This window comes from Temnothorax americanus, unplaced genomic scaffold (genome assembly GCF_048541705.1).
Source record: "Temnothorax americanus isolate GAGA-0224 unplaced genomic scaffold, ASM4854170v1 Scaffold8, whole genome shotgun sequence".
NCBI lineage: Eukaryota > Metazoa > Arthropoda > Insecta > Hymenoptera > Formicidae > Temnothorax > Temnothorax americanus.
In genome coordinates this window covers 5,105,567-5,121,399 of record NW_027509802.1, presented here as the reverse complement: position 1 = coordinate 5,121,399, position 15,833 = coordinate 5,105,567, and the positions used below count along the sequence as shown (strand labels likewise).

The 15,833-nt window shown below is 33.3% G+C and overlaps 2 protein-coding genes across 2 annotated transcripts; both read right to left on the bottom strand.

The window, feature by feature from the left end:
• Positions 1–7,186: 7,186 nt before the first annotated feature.
• LOC143907185 (uncharacterized) lies at positions 7,187–9,790 on the bottom strand. Its single transcript, XM_077423783.1, has 3 exons — positions 8,831–9,790; positions 8,523–8,710; positions 7,187–7,570 (listed from the first exon to the last, which is right to left on the bottom strand). The coding sequence occupies exons 1-3, from the start codon at positions 8,838–8,840 to the stop codon at positions 7,361–7,363; spliced, it is 408 nt and encodes a 135-aa protein (XP_077279909.1). The 5' UTR covers positions 8,841–9,790; the 3' UTR covers positions 7,187–7,360.
• A 2,642-nt stretch (positions 9,791–12,432) lies between these two features.
• On the bottom strand, positions 12,433–15,833 carry LOC143907250 (THAP domain-containing protein 1-like). Its single transcript, XM_077423894.1, has 4 exons — positions 14,968–15,833; positions 14,574–14,736; positions 14,391–14,487; positions 12,433–14,281 (listed from the first exon to the last, which is right to left on the bottom strand). Exons 1-4 carry the CDS (start codon positions 15,069–15,071, stop codon positions 14,271–14,273), a joined length of 375 nt encoding a protein of 124 aa, XP_077280020.1. The 5' UTR covers positions 15,072–15,833; the 3' UTR covers positions 12,433–14,270.

The window sequence follows — 15,833 nt, the reverse complement described above, 5'->3', positions numbered from 1 at the left end:
TCGGTGTCTACGTGTATTAATACCTTGAAATTGATGTCTAGGTGTCCCAGGTTGCTGATGACGAGATCCAGATAGCGCGCTCCGTAGTTTTCGGTGTCTAGGTGTAATAATACCTCAAATTTCATGTCTACGTGTTCCAGGTTGCCGATGACAAAGTCCACATAGTGCGCTTCATAGTTTTTGGTGTCTAGGTGTAATAATAACTTTAAATCAGAATGGGTGCGTTCAGCCGATACTCCGCTAGCCTAGCAATCGTGAGCAGTTGCTTGTTTTCGCTCGTTTCCTCTCCTTTTAATCCATTAGGTCAAAAGAGAGGAAACGAGCGAAAACGAGCGACTGCTCACGATTGCTAGGCTAGCGGAGTATCGGCTGAACGCACCCAATGTAGGACACGTAGATATCGAATTCAAGGTATTAATACATGTAGACACCGAAAACTACGAAGCGCACTATGTGGACCTCGTCATCGGCAACTTGGAACACGTGGCCATCGAATTCAAGGTATTAATACACCTGGACACCGAAAACTATAGAGCGCACTATGTGGACCTCGTCATCGGCAACCTGGGACACCTAGACATTGAATTCAAGCTTGATTCATAAGAATCGACTTAAAATATTTCTAGCGGCAGAATTAAAATTATGTCATGACATAATAAAAATCGCTGAATTAAAATTATGTCTAGACATAATAAAAATTGGACGAAAATTATGTCTAGACATAATAAAACAAGTAGAAACTTGCACATTGTTTCCTCGTAGTTCCTAAGTGTGCAAGTTTTTATTTTATTCAAGGTATAATTATCGGTATTTATTTGTTTTGGCTTCCTCATAGAGGAAGCTTTGTTAGCAAAAGTTCTGATTTCACACTTAACTCTTTTGGGGACTGCGTAATACCTTCCTTAAATGATACTTTATCGATAAAAAAAATCAGCCCGATATTATAAATATTTGAGATAGCGATTTATTTTTAATTCTATTATATTTTCCAGTCTTTTCTACCGCTATTTCATATATAATTGGTTAAAATTTGGTTGATCAGATCAAGTTCTATAAAGTTTCTATGTATGTACAAATTCTTCAAAATTTCAAATGTGTGTAATACGAGATCTGATCAATCAAATTTTAATGAATTATATATGAAATATAGGGGTAGAAAAAAAACTGGAAAATATAATAAAATTAAAAATAAATCGCTATCTCAAATATTGAGAAAGCGGCAGCGTAAAACACATTTTTTAAAAAAAGGAAAATCTGCATAAAATCTATACCGGTAGACCGATTTCAATAAAATTTTAGGAGGACATACTTTCTATAATACTCTATTTGTGTGCAAAAATTCAAACTGGTATCTAAAAAATTGTAGAAGTAGATGCGTGTACAAAAATCCGTACACACACACACATACACACACACAACACACACACATACATACATACTTTCGGACATTTTTTACTAATATGATTTTTCGACATTTTAGAACATTCTAAACCTATTTCCATCAAAATCTCGAAAAAAAAAATTTTCTCCATTACAAAGCTTCCTCTATGAGAAAGCAATAGATGAATTAAAATTATGTTTGACGTAAAAATAATTATCAAAAATATCGATACCTGAAGATATCGGTACATATACAGTTGCGAACAACATTCAGTAAGACACGCAAATAAAAATAAATAAAGAATTTTACAGTTAACGACTTATTAACATTAATCATGCTTTATTGCGATTATGTTTTATGTTGAAATTGAAAAATATATACAAAGTGTACAACTAAAAGGGTTACAGTTTATTATTTTAAAAAAACTAAGCAAAATATTAAATTGTTGTTTTCTTTAGAAATAATAGTCCGTAACACTTTTAGCTTCATACCTTGTATTATATACTGTTTATAAGATTATAAGATATATTGTTTATAAGATTAAGATGCGTAACACTACAAAAAGGCGTGATATCCGTACAAAATTACCTTTTTTAAAAAAAAGGTAAAAAAGAGCGCCAAGTACACGCATAGTAGTGTATATGTATTATGTTGTTACCCTGTTATGTTGTTACCTCGAGAAAAACAAAGTGGTAGTATTATACCTCCAAATAGCTTTATCCTGTACATACTGTTTATAAAATGCGTAATATACTACAAAAAGGCGTGATATCCGCACAAAATTACCTTTTTTAAAAAAGGGTAAAAAAAAGCGCCAAGTACACGTATAGTAGTGTATATGTTGTTACCTAAAAAAAAGAAAGTGGTAGTATTATACCTCGAAAAAACCTAAGTAACAAGTGGTAGATCTTTATATCTCGAAAAATCTCGAAAAAATCTAAGCAGTAGTATCTTTATTTCCGAAAAATTATAACCGAAGTGATACACGTCACAAAATTATGTTACCTTATAAAAAAAAGAGTCGCGCTTAAGTGATCTATTACAATTACAAAAAAGAAATGATATCTCTTTAAATTAGAGCGCCAATTACAGAGAGAACATATATATATATTGCTTCAAAAAATAATTGTTGCACTACTTTGAAAAATCTTTACATTGTGTCAACAAGAAAAGAATGTATGATAACAATTTTATAAGATTAAAAAATTTTATTTAAATTTAACAAGGGAATACAAGATATTTAAATACAAAGTTTACATGTGTATTTTTTAATGGTCACAAAGAATTACAGAGGTAACAGTACAAAATACAAATATTTTATTAAAATATTTAATCCAACGAGGGAATACAATTTGTATTTAAATATAAAGTTTATATATGTATTTTTCAATAGAATAAAAGATTTAATCACAAAGAATTACAAAGGTAACAGTACAAAATAAAAATATTTTATTAAAATACATAAATTTTTCTTGTAAAAAAACTTGGCGCTATTAAACCTCGAAATTTTAAATAAATAAATAAATTTATTCTATACTTAATTATAAGCCGCATTATCCGCCGTCCGCATCGTCACGCACACCCATATCATTCACTCCCACATCCACGCTGATAATCATTTAATATTACTCCCATCGCATTCTTCTCTGAATTATTTTTATTTATTGTTGTCCTTATTTATTTAAAATTTCGAGGTCTAACAGCGCCAAGTTTTTTTACAAGAAAAATTTATGTATTTTAATAAAATATTTTTATTTTGTACTGTTACCTTTGTAATTCTTTGTGATTAAATCTTTTATTCTATTGAAAAATACATATATAAACTTTATATTTAAATACAAATTGTATTCCCTCGTTGGATTAAATATTTTAATAAAATATTTGTATTTTGTACTGTTACCTCTGTAATTCTTTGTGACCATTAAAAAATACACATGTAAACTTTGTATTTAAATATCTTGTATTCCCTTGTTAAATTTAAATTATATTTTTTATTCTTATAAAATTGTTATCATACATTTTTTTCTAATTGACACAATGTAAAAATTTTTCAAAGTAGTGCAACAATTATTTTTTGAGGCAATATACATGTTCTCTCTGTAATTGGCGCTCTAATTTAAAGAGATATCATTTCTTTTTTGTAATTGTAATAGATCACTTGAGCGCGACTCTTCTTTTTGATAAGGTAACATAATTTTGTGACGTTTGTCACTTGGGTTATAATTTTTTGGAAATAAAGATACTACTGCTTAGATTTTTTCGAGATTTTTCGAGATATAAAGATCTACCACTTGCTACTTAGGTTTTTTCGAGGTATAATACTACCACTTTCTTTTTTTTTTTTTTTTAGGTAACAACATATACACTACTATACGTGTACTTGGCGCCTTTTTTTACCATTTTTTAAAAAAGATAATTTTGAGCGGATATCACGCCTTTTTGTAGTATATTACGCATTTTATAAACAGTATGTACAGGATAAAGCTATTTGGAGGTATAATACTACCACTTTGTTTTTTTCGAGGTAACAACATAACAGGGTAACAACATAATACATATACACTACTATGCGTGTACTTGACGCTCTTTTTTACCTTTTTTTTTTAAAGGTAATTTTGTACGGATATCACGCCTTTTTGTAGTGTTACGCATCTTAATCTTATAAACAATATATCTTATAATCTTATAAACAGTATATAATACAAAGTATGAAGCTAAAAGTGTTACGGACTATTATTTCTAAAGAAAACAACAATTTAATATTTTAAAAAAACTAAGGTTTTTTTAAAATAATAAACTGTAACCCTTTTAGTTGTACACCTTGTATATATTTTTCAATTTCAACATAAAACATAATCGCAATAAAGCATAATTAATGTTAATAAGTTGTTAACTGTAAAATTCTTTATTTATTTTTATTTGCGTGTCTTACTGAATGTTGTTCGCAACTGTATATGTACCGATATCTTCAGGTATCAATATTTTTGATAATTATTTTTACGTCAGACATAATTTTAATTCATCCAATTTTTATTATGTCTAGACATAATTTTCGTCCAATTTTTATTATGTCTAGATATAATTTTAATTTAGCGATTTTTATTATGTCATGAAATAATTCTAATTCTGCCGCTAGGGAAATTTTAAGTCGATTCTTATGAATCAAGCTTGAATTTAATGTCTAGGTGTCCCAGGTTGCCGATGACGAGGTCCACATAGTGCGCTCTATAGTTTTCGGTGTCCAGGTGTATTAATACCTTGCATTCGATGGCCACGTGTTCCAAGTTGCCGATGACGAGGTCCACATAGGGCGCTTCGTAGTTTTCGGTGTCTACATGTATTAATACCTTGAATTCGATATTTACGTGTCCTACATTGGGTGCGTTCAGCCAATACTCGGCTAGCCTAGCAATCGTGAGCAGTCGCTCGTTTTCGCTCGTTTCCTCTCTTTTGACCTAATGGATTAAAAGGAAAGAAAACGAGCAAAAACGAACGACTGCTCACGATTGCTTGGCTAGCGAAGTATTGGCTGAACGCACCCATTCAGATTTAAAGTTATTAATACACCTAGACACCAAAAACTATGAAGCGCACTATGTGGACCTCGTCTTTGGCAACCTGGAACACGTAGACATTGAATTCGAAATATTATTACACCTAGACACCGAAAACTACAGAGCGCGCTATCTGGACCTCGCCATCAACAACCTGGGATACCTAGACATAAATTTCAAGGTATTAATACACCTAGACACCAAAAACTATGAAGCGCACTATGTGGACCTCGTCATCGGCAACCTGGGACACCTAAACATCGAATTCGAGGTATTAATACACGTAGACACCAAAAACTACGGGGCTCACTATCTAGACATCGTCATCGGCAACCTGGAACACTTAGACATCGCATTCAACGTATTATTACACCTGGACACCGAAAACTACGAAGCGCACTATGTGGACCTCGTCATCGGCAACCTGGGACACCTAGACATCGAATTTAACGTACGATTACACTTGGACACCGAAAACTATGAAGCGCATTATCTGGATCTCGTCATCGGCAACCTGGGATACGTGAACATCGAATTCAAGGTATTAATACACGTATTCACCAAAAACTACGGAGCGCACTGTGTGGACCTCGTCATCGGCAACCTGGGACACGTAGACATCGAATTCAACGTATTATTACACCTGGACACCGAAAACTACGGAGCGCACTATGTGGACCTTGTCATCGGCAACCTGGGACACTTAGACATCGAATTCAACGTACGATTACACCTGGACACCGAAAACTATGAAGCGCACTATCTGGATCTCGTCATTGGCAACCTGGGACACGTGGACATCGAATTCGAGGTATTATTACACCTAGACACCGAAAACTACGGAGCGCACTGTGTGGACCTCGCCATCGGCAACCTGGGACACGTAGACATCAAATTCAACGTATTATTACACCTGGACACCGAAAACTATAAAGCGTACTATCTGGACCTCGTCATCGGCAACCTGGGATACGTGAACATCGAATTCAAGGTATTAATTCACGTAGACACCGAAAACTACGGAGCGCACTATGTGGACCTTGTCATCGGCAACCTGAGACACCTAGACATCGCATTCAACGTACGATTACACCTGGACACCGAAAACTATGAAGCGCATTATCTGGATTCCGTCATCGGCAACCTGGGACACGTGAACATCGAATTCAAGATATTAATACACGTAGACACCAAAAACTACGGGGCTCACTATCTAGACATCGTCATCGGCAACCTGGGACACGTAGACATCGAATTCAACGTATTATTACACCTGGACACCGAAAGCTATAAAGCGCACTATCTGGACCTCGTCATCGGCAACCTGGGATACATAGACATCAAATTCAAGCTTGATTCGTAAGAATCGACTTAAAAATTCCCTAGCGGCACTTTCTGCCAAGCGTAGAGAACCTTCTTTTCCGTTGACTCAATATTTATTATATATATACCTAATTTACCTAAATAGAAATCTTCCTCCTGACCTGACCGATAAGTCTGTCGACCTAATTTAGAAATACGCGCGCGATATCGAAACTGTCGATACCTGCGCCGCCAGTGTCGAAAAAGTGAAAGTGACGTTCTCTGTTTGTTACATGTATGTTATAAAGAGCGGTCGACGTAGACGACAACGTATCTTAAAAATAAATTTTCGCATTTGGACTTTGCGTCGCAATATCTCCGCTCGTAGGGCACGTAGCGGAATATTATGAGAGAAACCCCCCCCTAATTGGACCCCAAGCTATCGATCAAGCCTACTTAGAATTTGATTCGTTCACTCGTTATCGAGATCTCAACATCTCGGGTACTCGCCACCCGTCGCGTCGCGTAAAAGAGTCACGGTTGGTCTCGCTCCGCGTGTACTTGGCGCGAGACACTACCGTGTCTCTTGATTGTCATTGGGTTTCATTTCTTGTTGTTTTTTTTATGTAGATTGTATTGACGATTTTCTACAGAATACAATGATTCAATTTTTTAATATTATAGTAAGATTAGTCCGTTATGAAGATAAATGTTTAAAATCAAAGTTTGCAATAAAAAAGTTTTAAAAAAGTAATAAATAATTAAATCAAAATGAATAATCAAATAAATAATTAAAAATGAATAAATAAAATGAATAAATCAAATGTATTTACTATAAAAATATTTTTTTTAAAGTTATTTCAAATAATTACTAATTTCTCATGCTTTATACTAGAAATCTAAAAAACTGCAAATAAGTTATTTTGAAAAATAAAAAATATCGCTTTGTTTTATTATATTGAAGTAATACATAGGCTGAATAGAGTTTATGGTGATTTAGACTTGTTTAGTCCTTAATAAAATTGATAATTTATACCTTTCAATTATTTCACATTGTACTAATATTTATTGAATACTTATAAACATTCAAATTTTACATTATATATAAACAATTAACAAAATATTATTTCATACCTTGTGCCTTTAATACGTCTAATTGAAATTTCATAGTCTCTAACTGTTTTTTTAAATCGTTTTTAGATGGACTTTTTTGCTTAATCGGTTCTTTCGATTTTGGTAATTTATCTCCTTTTGGATAAAATATACTGTTTTCTATTAAATCTTGAGAGACATCCTTAACACCAGGTTTACTCCCTTGTCCACGAACATTCTTCTGTTATTTGTGAATAATAAAAGTTTAATATTAGAAAAATATACACATACATCAGTACTTGAATTACATTTTGAAAATATTTTCTCGCAACTTATAATATAAAAATTATGGTAATTATTTACAAAAAGACCCCACTCGCCAATGACCTTGACCTTGACATATGTTGTCAAGGTCACCCTCCTGAGTGACCTTCAGAAGTTTTTAGCCGGCGGTCGCTATTCGATAAAAAGTTATTAACAAAAAAAGTTTGGAAAATATAGCAGCTATTTTGAGTATTGAAAGGCATAAACGACTAATATTACGTTTTTTTTTAAGCAGAGAATACTTTATTTTGCGAGAAAGTCGCTGCTTTACCAAAACACAACATTTAAAGCAGTAAATTGTTGATAAATTGAGGTCTTTTTGTTAAAGCAGAAAATACTTTATTTTGCAAAAAAATCGCTGCTTTACCAAAACACAACATTTAAAGCAGTAAATCGTACCTATGTAGATTAGTGACGCGATTTAAAAGTATTTAAGTGTTTAAAGCGCGTCAACTAACCTATATATGCCCCTATATATGCAATATTTTCCAAACTTTTTTTGTTAATAACTTTTTAATAAATAGCGAGCGACGGCTAAAACCTTCTGAAGGTCACTCGGGGTCATGACCTTGACAACATATATCAAGGTCATTAAAATCGGTGCGATCGCCAAACTTTTTTTTGTTAATAACTTTTTAATAAAAAACGACCGCCGGCTAAAACCTTCTGAAGGTCACTCAGGAGAGTGACCTTGACAACATATGTCAAGGTCAAGGTCATTGGCGAGTGGGGTCTTTTTGTAAATAATTACCAAAATTATATTTGTTTCTTAACGAAGTAAAAAAACTATAGAAATTTTATAAATATTGAATTCTATGAAACAATACCAATGAAATGATTAACCTTACAGCAGTATATAATTTACATACCTTCTTCTTCGTCTGATTGGTATTATCGACATTGTTTTCTTTCGTAGCTGGTGACCAAGTTCGCTTTGCTATTGGAATTTTCTTTTTGGCTTCTGACACTTCATTCGTAATAATCGTACTAGAAGTAGATTTACTTTTTGTTGATTTATTCAGCTCTCGCAACTTCTTATAAATTATTTTATCATCATCTGTATATTTACATGAAAAAATGTGAGATTAAATAATTATTTCATTATACTATTGATATAATAAATTTTGTATAATGTTAATCATAATTTACTATTCAAGAATGATAATAAATTTTTTACCTGATTGCATGATGACTGTACCATCATATTTGGAATTCTGCCAATAAAATTTAACCAACTTTCCGGGGTTAGGAATGTTTTCCTCATCATAACAAACTTCAAAGTCTTAAACTTTGCAATATGAATTGTCATTTTGACAATAAATGGGAAACATTTTAGAAATTTAGAATCTAATTAACTGTTTCACCTTAATTTAAAACTCATAAATCAGTAATAGAACAAAGAATCTGTTGATATATATATATATATATATGTCCAGATATTTTAACGTGTTAATGTATTCAATAATGCACTCGCTATGAACTTGTTGTAACCTGCTCAGAACACATCAGCTTGTACCATAGACCTAGGATAAGATAGACGGAGCGTAACCCTGCGGGGTAGGTGATAGCGCGGGAGGGGAAATAGACCCAAATTTCGGCAAAGTTCGGTTAGACTCGGAAACATTCGAACGCTCGACCGACTCGACAGCACACGGATGTGCCTTCGCGCTTTGGTGTGCGTTGGCAGCATGTGGAGGGGATGCGCTGGCATGCGCTGTTTGTTCGATTACACATTTGACAGTGTCAAATTGACACATTTTTCCGGACGGTGGACCATAACCTAGGCGCTTTGTTCGGGGAGCGCGCTATCAGCGCTATTTGGTTATTCTATCCTTGTTTTACACCTGATGAGCGATAAAGATAGAACGATGCAATAGCGCTAATAGCGCGCTCCCCGAATGCAGCCCTAGAATACAGAAGCGTATCATGGAAATGAAGTGCTTAATTGGTATTTAGTGTACAGATTTCGTCGCTCGTCGGTCGCGGCGTCGTCGAGTTGCGGAAGATGCGCAGCGCGCGGTGAGAATCCGCGAGGGAATATCGCCGAACGGGGATCTCCGAGATTGTTTACATTTTTCCGCAAGCGTTGCTCCTACGGCGGGATTGACCGCCATATAGGGAATCACCTTGCCCATCTTCCGCGTGCCTTTTTTCCCCTCGAGCAACAGGTTCGAGGGATTCGAGTAGCTTAACGTTGCGCTGAACAACGAGGGAGGTGCTTTGGACCATCTGGAAAGGTACCGAAGGAAAGAAAATTTGCTGCTGCTGCTGTTGCTGTTGCTGGCACCGTTGGTGTCGAGACATCGCGCGAGCGTGTCCTCCGGAAGAATCTCGGGTACCCCCGAGAGCTCGAGCGACTAGAAAATCCTGAGATGCCTCGCGAACGCCCACGGGAATATCCTGCGAGTACTTAATTTGAATGCGGGCTCGAAATCGCGACTTTATTTCCACGAAGGAAAGCGCGCCCGAGGCGTCGAAGATGTGACGCGCATCGCGTGTCCCGGCCGATGAACGTGTAAAGAGGACGTCGACATGAGAGAAAAGAAGAAGAAAAAATGGTACGCGCGGCAATCGCGGTTCTCGTTTTCATTTCCAGCGTGTCCGCCTACAAGCATACCGCCGCGGATCAGTGCGACTGGTGCGACTTTTTCTTAGTTTCTATTCCTCTACCATACACCACACGTGTGTACATACAGACAGTTGAAAATACGAGAGTGGAAGGATAGTCCATGTCTTTGTCTAAAAGTAAGATTTTAATAGCAGAACATTTATACGTTAACAAAGAAATTTATTCAAACAAGAAATTATCAGAATACAAAAATTTCGCAGATTGTGACAATATTATTTATAAGTAATTTTTAATACTGGATAAAAAGTGACTATTATATCTCCTTTACATTCATTAAAGTTTACATTTTTTTTTTTTTCAATTTTTCTTCGCAAATCAGAAATATTATGCAATTTCAGTATTGCTTCCTCATAGAGGAAGCTTTGTAATGGTGAAAAAATTTTTTTTCGAGATTTTGATGGAAATAGGTTTAGAATGTTCTAAAATGTCGAAAAATCATATTAGTAAAAAATGTCCGGAAGTATGTATGTATGTGTGTGTGTGTGTGTGTGTGTACGGATTTTTGTACACGCATCTACTTCTACAATTTTTTAGATACCAGTTTGAATTTTTGCACACAAATAGAGTATCCTAGAAAGTATGTCCTCCTCAAATTTTATTGAAATCGGTCTACCGGTATAGATTTTATGCAGATTTTCCTTTTTTTGAAAAATGTGTTTTACGCTGCTGTTTTCTCAATATTTGAGATAGCGATTAATTTTTAATTTTATTATATTTTCCAGTTTTTTCTACCCCTATTTCATATATAATTCATTAAAATTTGATTGATCAGATCTCGTATTACACACATTTGAAATTTCGAAGAATTCGTACATACATAGAAGCTTTATAAAACTTGATCTGATCAACCAAATTTTAACCAATTATATATGAAATAGGGGTAGAAAAGACTGGAAAATATAATAGAATTAAAAATAAATCGCTATCTCAAATATTTATAATATCGGGCTGATTTTTTTTATCGATAAAGTATTGTTTTAGTTTTTAAGTGGACAAGTATTGCTTCCTCATAGAGGAAGCTTTGTAATGGTGAAAAAATTTTTTTTCGAGATTTTGATAGAAATAGGTTTAGAATGTTCTAAAATGTCGAAAAATCATATTAGTAAAAAATGTCCGGAAGTATGTATGTATGTGTGTGTGTGTGTGTGTGTGTACGGATTTTTGTACACGCATCTACTTCTACAATTTTTTAGATACCAGTTTGAATTTTTGCACACAAATAGAGTATCCTAGAAAGTATGTCCTCCTCAAATTTTATTGAAATCGGTCTACCGGTATAGATTTTATGCAGATTTTCCTTTTTTGAAAAATGTGTTTTACGCTGCTGTTTTCTCAATATTTGAGATAGCGATTAATTTTTAATTTTATTATATTTTCCAGTTTTTTCTACCCCTATTTCATATATAATTCATTAAAATTTGATTGATCAGATCTCGTATTACACACATTTGAAATTTCGAAGAATTCGTACATACATAGAAGCTTTATAAAACTTGATCTGATCAACCAAATTTTAACCAATTATATATGAAATAGGGGTAGAAAAGACTGGAAAATATAATAGAATTAAAAATAAATCGCTATCTCAAATATTTATAATATCGGGCTGATTTTTTTTATCGATAAAGTATTGTTTTAGTTTTTAAATGGACAAGTATTTTTAGTATTTTTTAGTGAATGTATATAATTATTTACGCAGTCCCCAAAAGAGTTAAGTGTGAAATCAGAACCTTTGCTAACAAAGCTTCCTCTATGAGGAAGCCAAAACAAATAAATACCGATAATTATACCTCGAATAAAATAAAAACTTGCACACTTAGGAACTATGAGGAAGCAATGTGCAAGTTTCTACTTGCACAATTAAAAACTACGAGAAAACAATGTGCAAGTTTCTACTTTTTTGAAATTGCATTATATTTTGAATATTTGTTACATTCATTTCAATCGTATTAAGTATCTATTTCTCGCAAATAAATAATATTGTATACTATACAATATATTAAAATTGTATACTATACAATGGTGCACGTTTAATATTAATTCTGTAATAATTTTAGATAGGAAATAAAACATTGCACCCGAAATTTAATACTGTAATTGATTTTTTGGCTAGTGATTAATCATTTAAAAGCACTATTAACAGTGCTTTTAATAGTGCTTTTAAATGATTAATCACTAGCCAAAAAATCACTTACAGTATTAAATTTCGGGTGCAATGTTTTATTTCCTATCTAAAATTATTACAGAATTAATATTAAACGTGCACCATTGTATAGTATACAATTTTAATATATTGTATAGTATACAATATTATTTATTTGCGAGAAATAGATACTTAATACGATTGATACTTAATACTATTAACAGTGCTTTTAATAGTGCTTTTAAGTGATTAATTACTAGCCAAAAAATCACTTACAATATTAAATTTTTATAAGGGCAATATAGCTTCACTGACATTTTACTGACCTTTAAATAATGTAAGCTTATTACTTTTGTGTCTTTCAGTTAATTGTTTCTTTTTTAAGTGATGCGACAGCCTTATCTTACAATATAAAATGATAATACCACGTAACAAATTATTTCTATGGTTGCTAAAAATACATTGATCATTGATGTGTTCCTGTAGTTCCGCAAATATATTACTATCTGTAAACTTTTGCATTGCTCTGCATGTAAAATGATCTACATTAAAGTTTTTTAAAGTTTTATTTGTGTAAATATAATTATTAAATACCTTCTTCTGTTACTCTGCAAACATACACAAGATCTCGTGAAGGATATATTAAGCCACCTTTATTCTTTATATTTATTAAATTGACGTGTATATCTGTAGGTTTTCCTATTAAAGTGTCGAGACATACAGTGCAATGTAATGTTGTTTTAAGTCTTTTTAATACATATCCCGCTATGAAAGTTAAAGCTTCCATTTTGTATTCTGTAATACAAAATGAGAATTGTGGTTGTAAGAAATAATCATGATTAGTATTATGTTCAGACTCATCAAACCATTGTGTTTCTGAATACATCCATAAATACGTATACATTACTGTCATTCGCTGGATGTTTAAACCAAGACTGAAATGTTAATTCCTCATGCGTGTTAAAATTACACCCAAGTCTTTCAAATGTGCTTACATTAGATTTTAAGCCATCACACGTTACTGATATAATTAACATTCCAGTTTCCTTAATAGCTGTTAAACATTGTATTAATAAATGGCTTTTTAATTCGGTACTTACGCCGTTAACGAGATAGTACGCAACAGGTAACTTCCAAGATGCATTAATGCATACTACACAAAATACTAACGCTTCTCTAGCTATTTTTTTCTATCACAGTCGATATTATTGCCATAATCTACGTAACCCACTATTTTACATGTACTATCTCGCTCAACTTTTTGGTATATAGCCATCTCGTCAAATACTAACGAACCTACTAATCTATATGGAACGGAATCAGCAAATTGGCGTATAGCTCTTAAAGCTTCATAATTAATGCCCGGTTCTCCATTAAATGAACGGTACCATTTTGATATGGTCTTTACGTGTGGCAAACACTTGTAAAATTTACTACGAACATATAATTGTATGCTCTTGGCGAATAAAAATGTAAAGTGAGAGCAAATCGCCGAATACTAGGTTTATATGTTTTTGATACGGGTAAATTTTTTCGCTTTCGTATTTCACACTTTATAAGTTCTTTCGTACCTGGATCGAAATCTTCTAATACGCTTAATTCTTCTGGTGTGAGATTCTTCTTCGACATTCCCTTCAACAGGTCCCGTAGCGAATGAATATTTTTAATTGCTATTCGTTGCTTATAAACGGAGACCGCCAGTTTTCTTTTTAAAAGTGCATTTTCACGTGTGCGTATTTCCAATAGCTTCTTTGTTGGCGAATTCAATATTCTCTCTGGAGAAATACTTGTGGAACGGTGTGCCCTTCCAAGATTAATATTGCACATTTCTTCTTCTATTTCCATTTATTCACCATCTATTATAATAATAACATTATTATAATTAGATCATACAGACAAAAATTGTTAAAAATCATTATGCTAAATTTTTTTTATAATGTATATCAATGTAATCTCAATACTAACCATCTCCATCATTTCGTACAACATTTTTCTCACTGAGTTTTCCCGGTTTTCCGTCATCTGTGTATCTTATGATTTTGCAAGCATATTCTTCACCCAACTAAAACATGAAAAATCTATAATCTGTATCTCATTATTGCACAATATCAATTACTAATTAAGAGTAGAATTTTATTGTTTGCATACAAATGGAACAGCATTTCGTTTGAGCGTTCGACGAATATTATTTGTGTCGTAGTCCACTTCTTTAAAATGGGCAGAACATACAGCACCATATTTCGGTGGATTGTAATTGTTCAAGTGTAACACTTCTAACCACTTCTGTCGCTTATTATCGTTCTTTGGGAATCTAAACCAATAATTTATTTGTTAAAATTATGAGTTTCATATATGAGGGGCGTTCAACAAGTAATACGACACATTTTTTTCTCATTCAAGGTTTGTTTTATTGCAATGCTAAAATAAAACAAACCTTGAATAGGAAAAAAATGTGTTGCCATTACTTATTGAACGTCCCTCGTATATAACGTAAATTCCTAAATACATTCCTTAATTAATAAATAAAAGTTTATATACTTACAAGTGAAATGAAAACGAATGGCGCATTTCGTTTTCTTTATTTTCTTGTTCGGTGTTTTTATTTTCTTCCCGGTTTTTGCAACCGGCCACAACACAAATTTTCATTTTTATAATTACGGTAAATACTTATGCAGAATTTGCATATTTATTTTTTATTTGCAGAATTTTTGACGTTCGCGATCGTCATATGCGACAACTTCAATTCACGCGCGCGTAACGTGGTCCGAACGTCCCCGAGTCTAACCGAACTTTGCCGAGACTTGGGTCTATTTCCCCTCCCGCGCTATCCTTACCCCCCTTGTCCATAGTAGCAGTTTACGCTCCGTCTATCTTATCCTAGGTCTATGGCTTGTACTACACACACAAACACTTGATTTGTTTACGTATCTAAACACACATTCACCTACTGTTATAGATGATGTATGGTATTGTATTCAACAGGCAAGAAATATAAATTAGTGTACGTATTATATAGCGTGGCGGCGCGGCGGCCCGAGCCCGCGCTGATGAAAATGTGCCCTTCATTGCCATTAAAAAATGCCATTGAATTTCCATTGTTCCAGACGCAATAGAAATAAAGGCATTTTTGCCAAAAATAAAAAGTTTCACACAAAATCCCATTTTACTTGACTTGTTCTAAAAATATACAAGCTGCGAAACTTCGATTTGAATTTTGATAACAAATTTTGTTGACTAAAAGTTGACTTCGCCAGATTGGCCAAAGAAAAATATTAAAATTGAGGTCGCTTATATTCTAGGGCACCCTATATATTCGAAGCTAACTCAAACAAATTCTTTGTAGAAAAATAAAAAAATTTACGGATCAATCCTCTCTGTTTGCGATTGCAAAAAATACCTTTTTATTCA

Excerpts from the sequence above, each read along its gene's own strand:
- LOC143907185 (XM_077423783.1), bottom strand. Across the intron at positions 7,571-8,522 it reads CCAATCAGACGAAGAAGAAG|AAGAATGTTCGTGGACAAGG; the intron begins GTATGTAAATTA and ends CACAAATAACAG.
- LOC143907250 (XM_077423894.1), bottom strand. The coding sequence starts at position 15,071 with ATGAAAATTTGTGTTGTGGCCGGTTGCAAAAACCGGGAAGAAAATAAA. Across the intron at positions 14,737-14,967 it reads CATTCGTTTTCATTTCACTT|ATTCCCAAAGAACGATAATA; the intron begins GTAAGTATATAA and ends TTATTGGTTTAG. Across the intron at positions 14,488-14,573 it reads AACGAAATGCTGTTCCATTT|TTGGGTGAAGAATATGCTTG; the intron begins GTATGCAAACAA and ends TTCATGTTTTAG.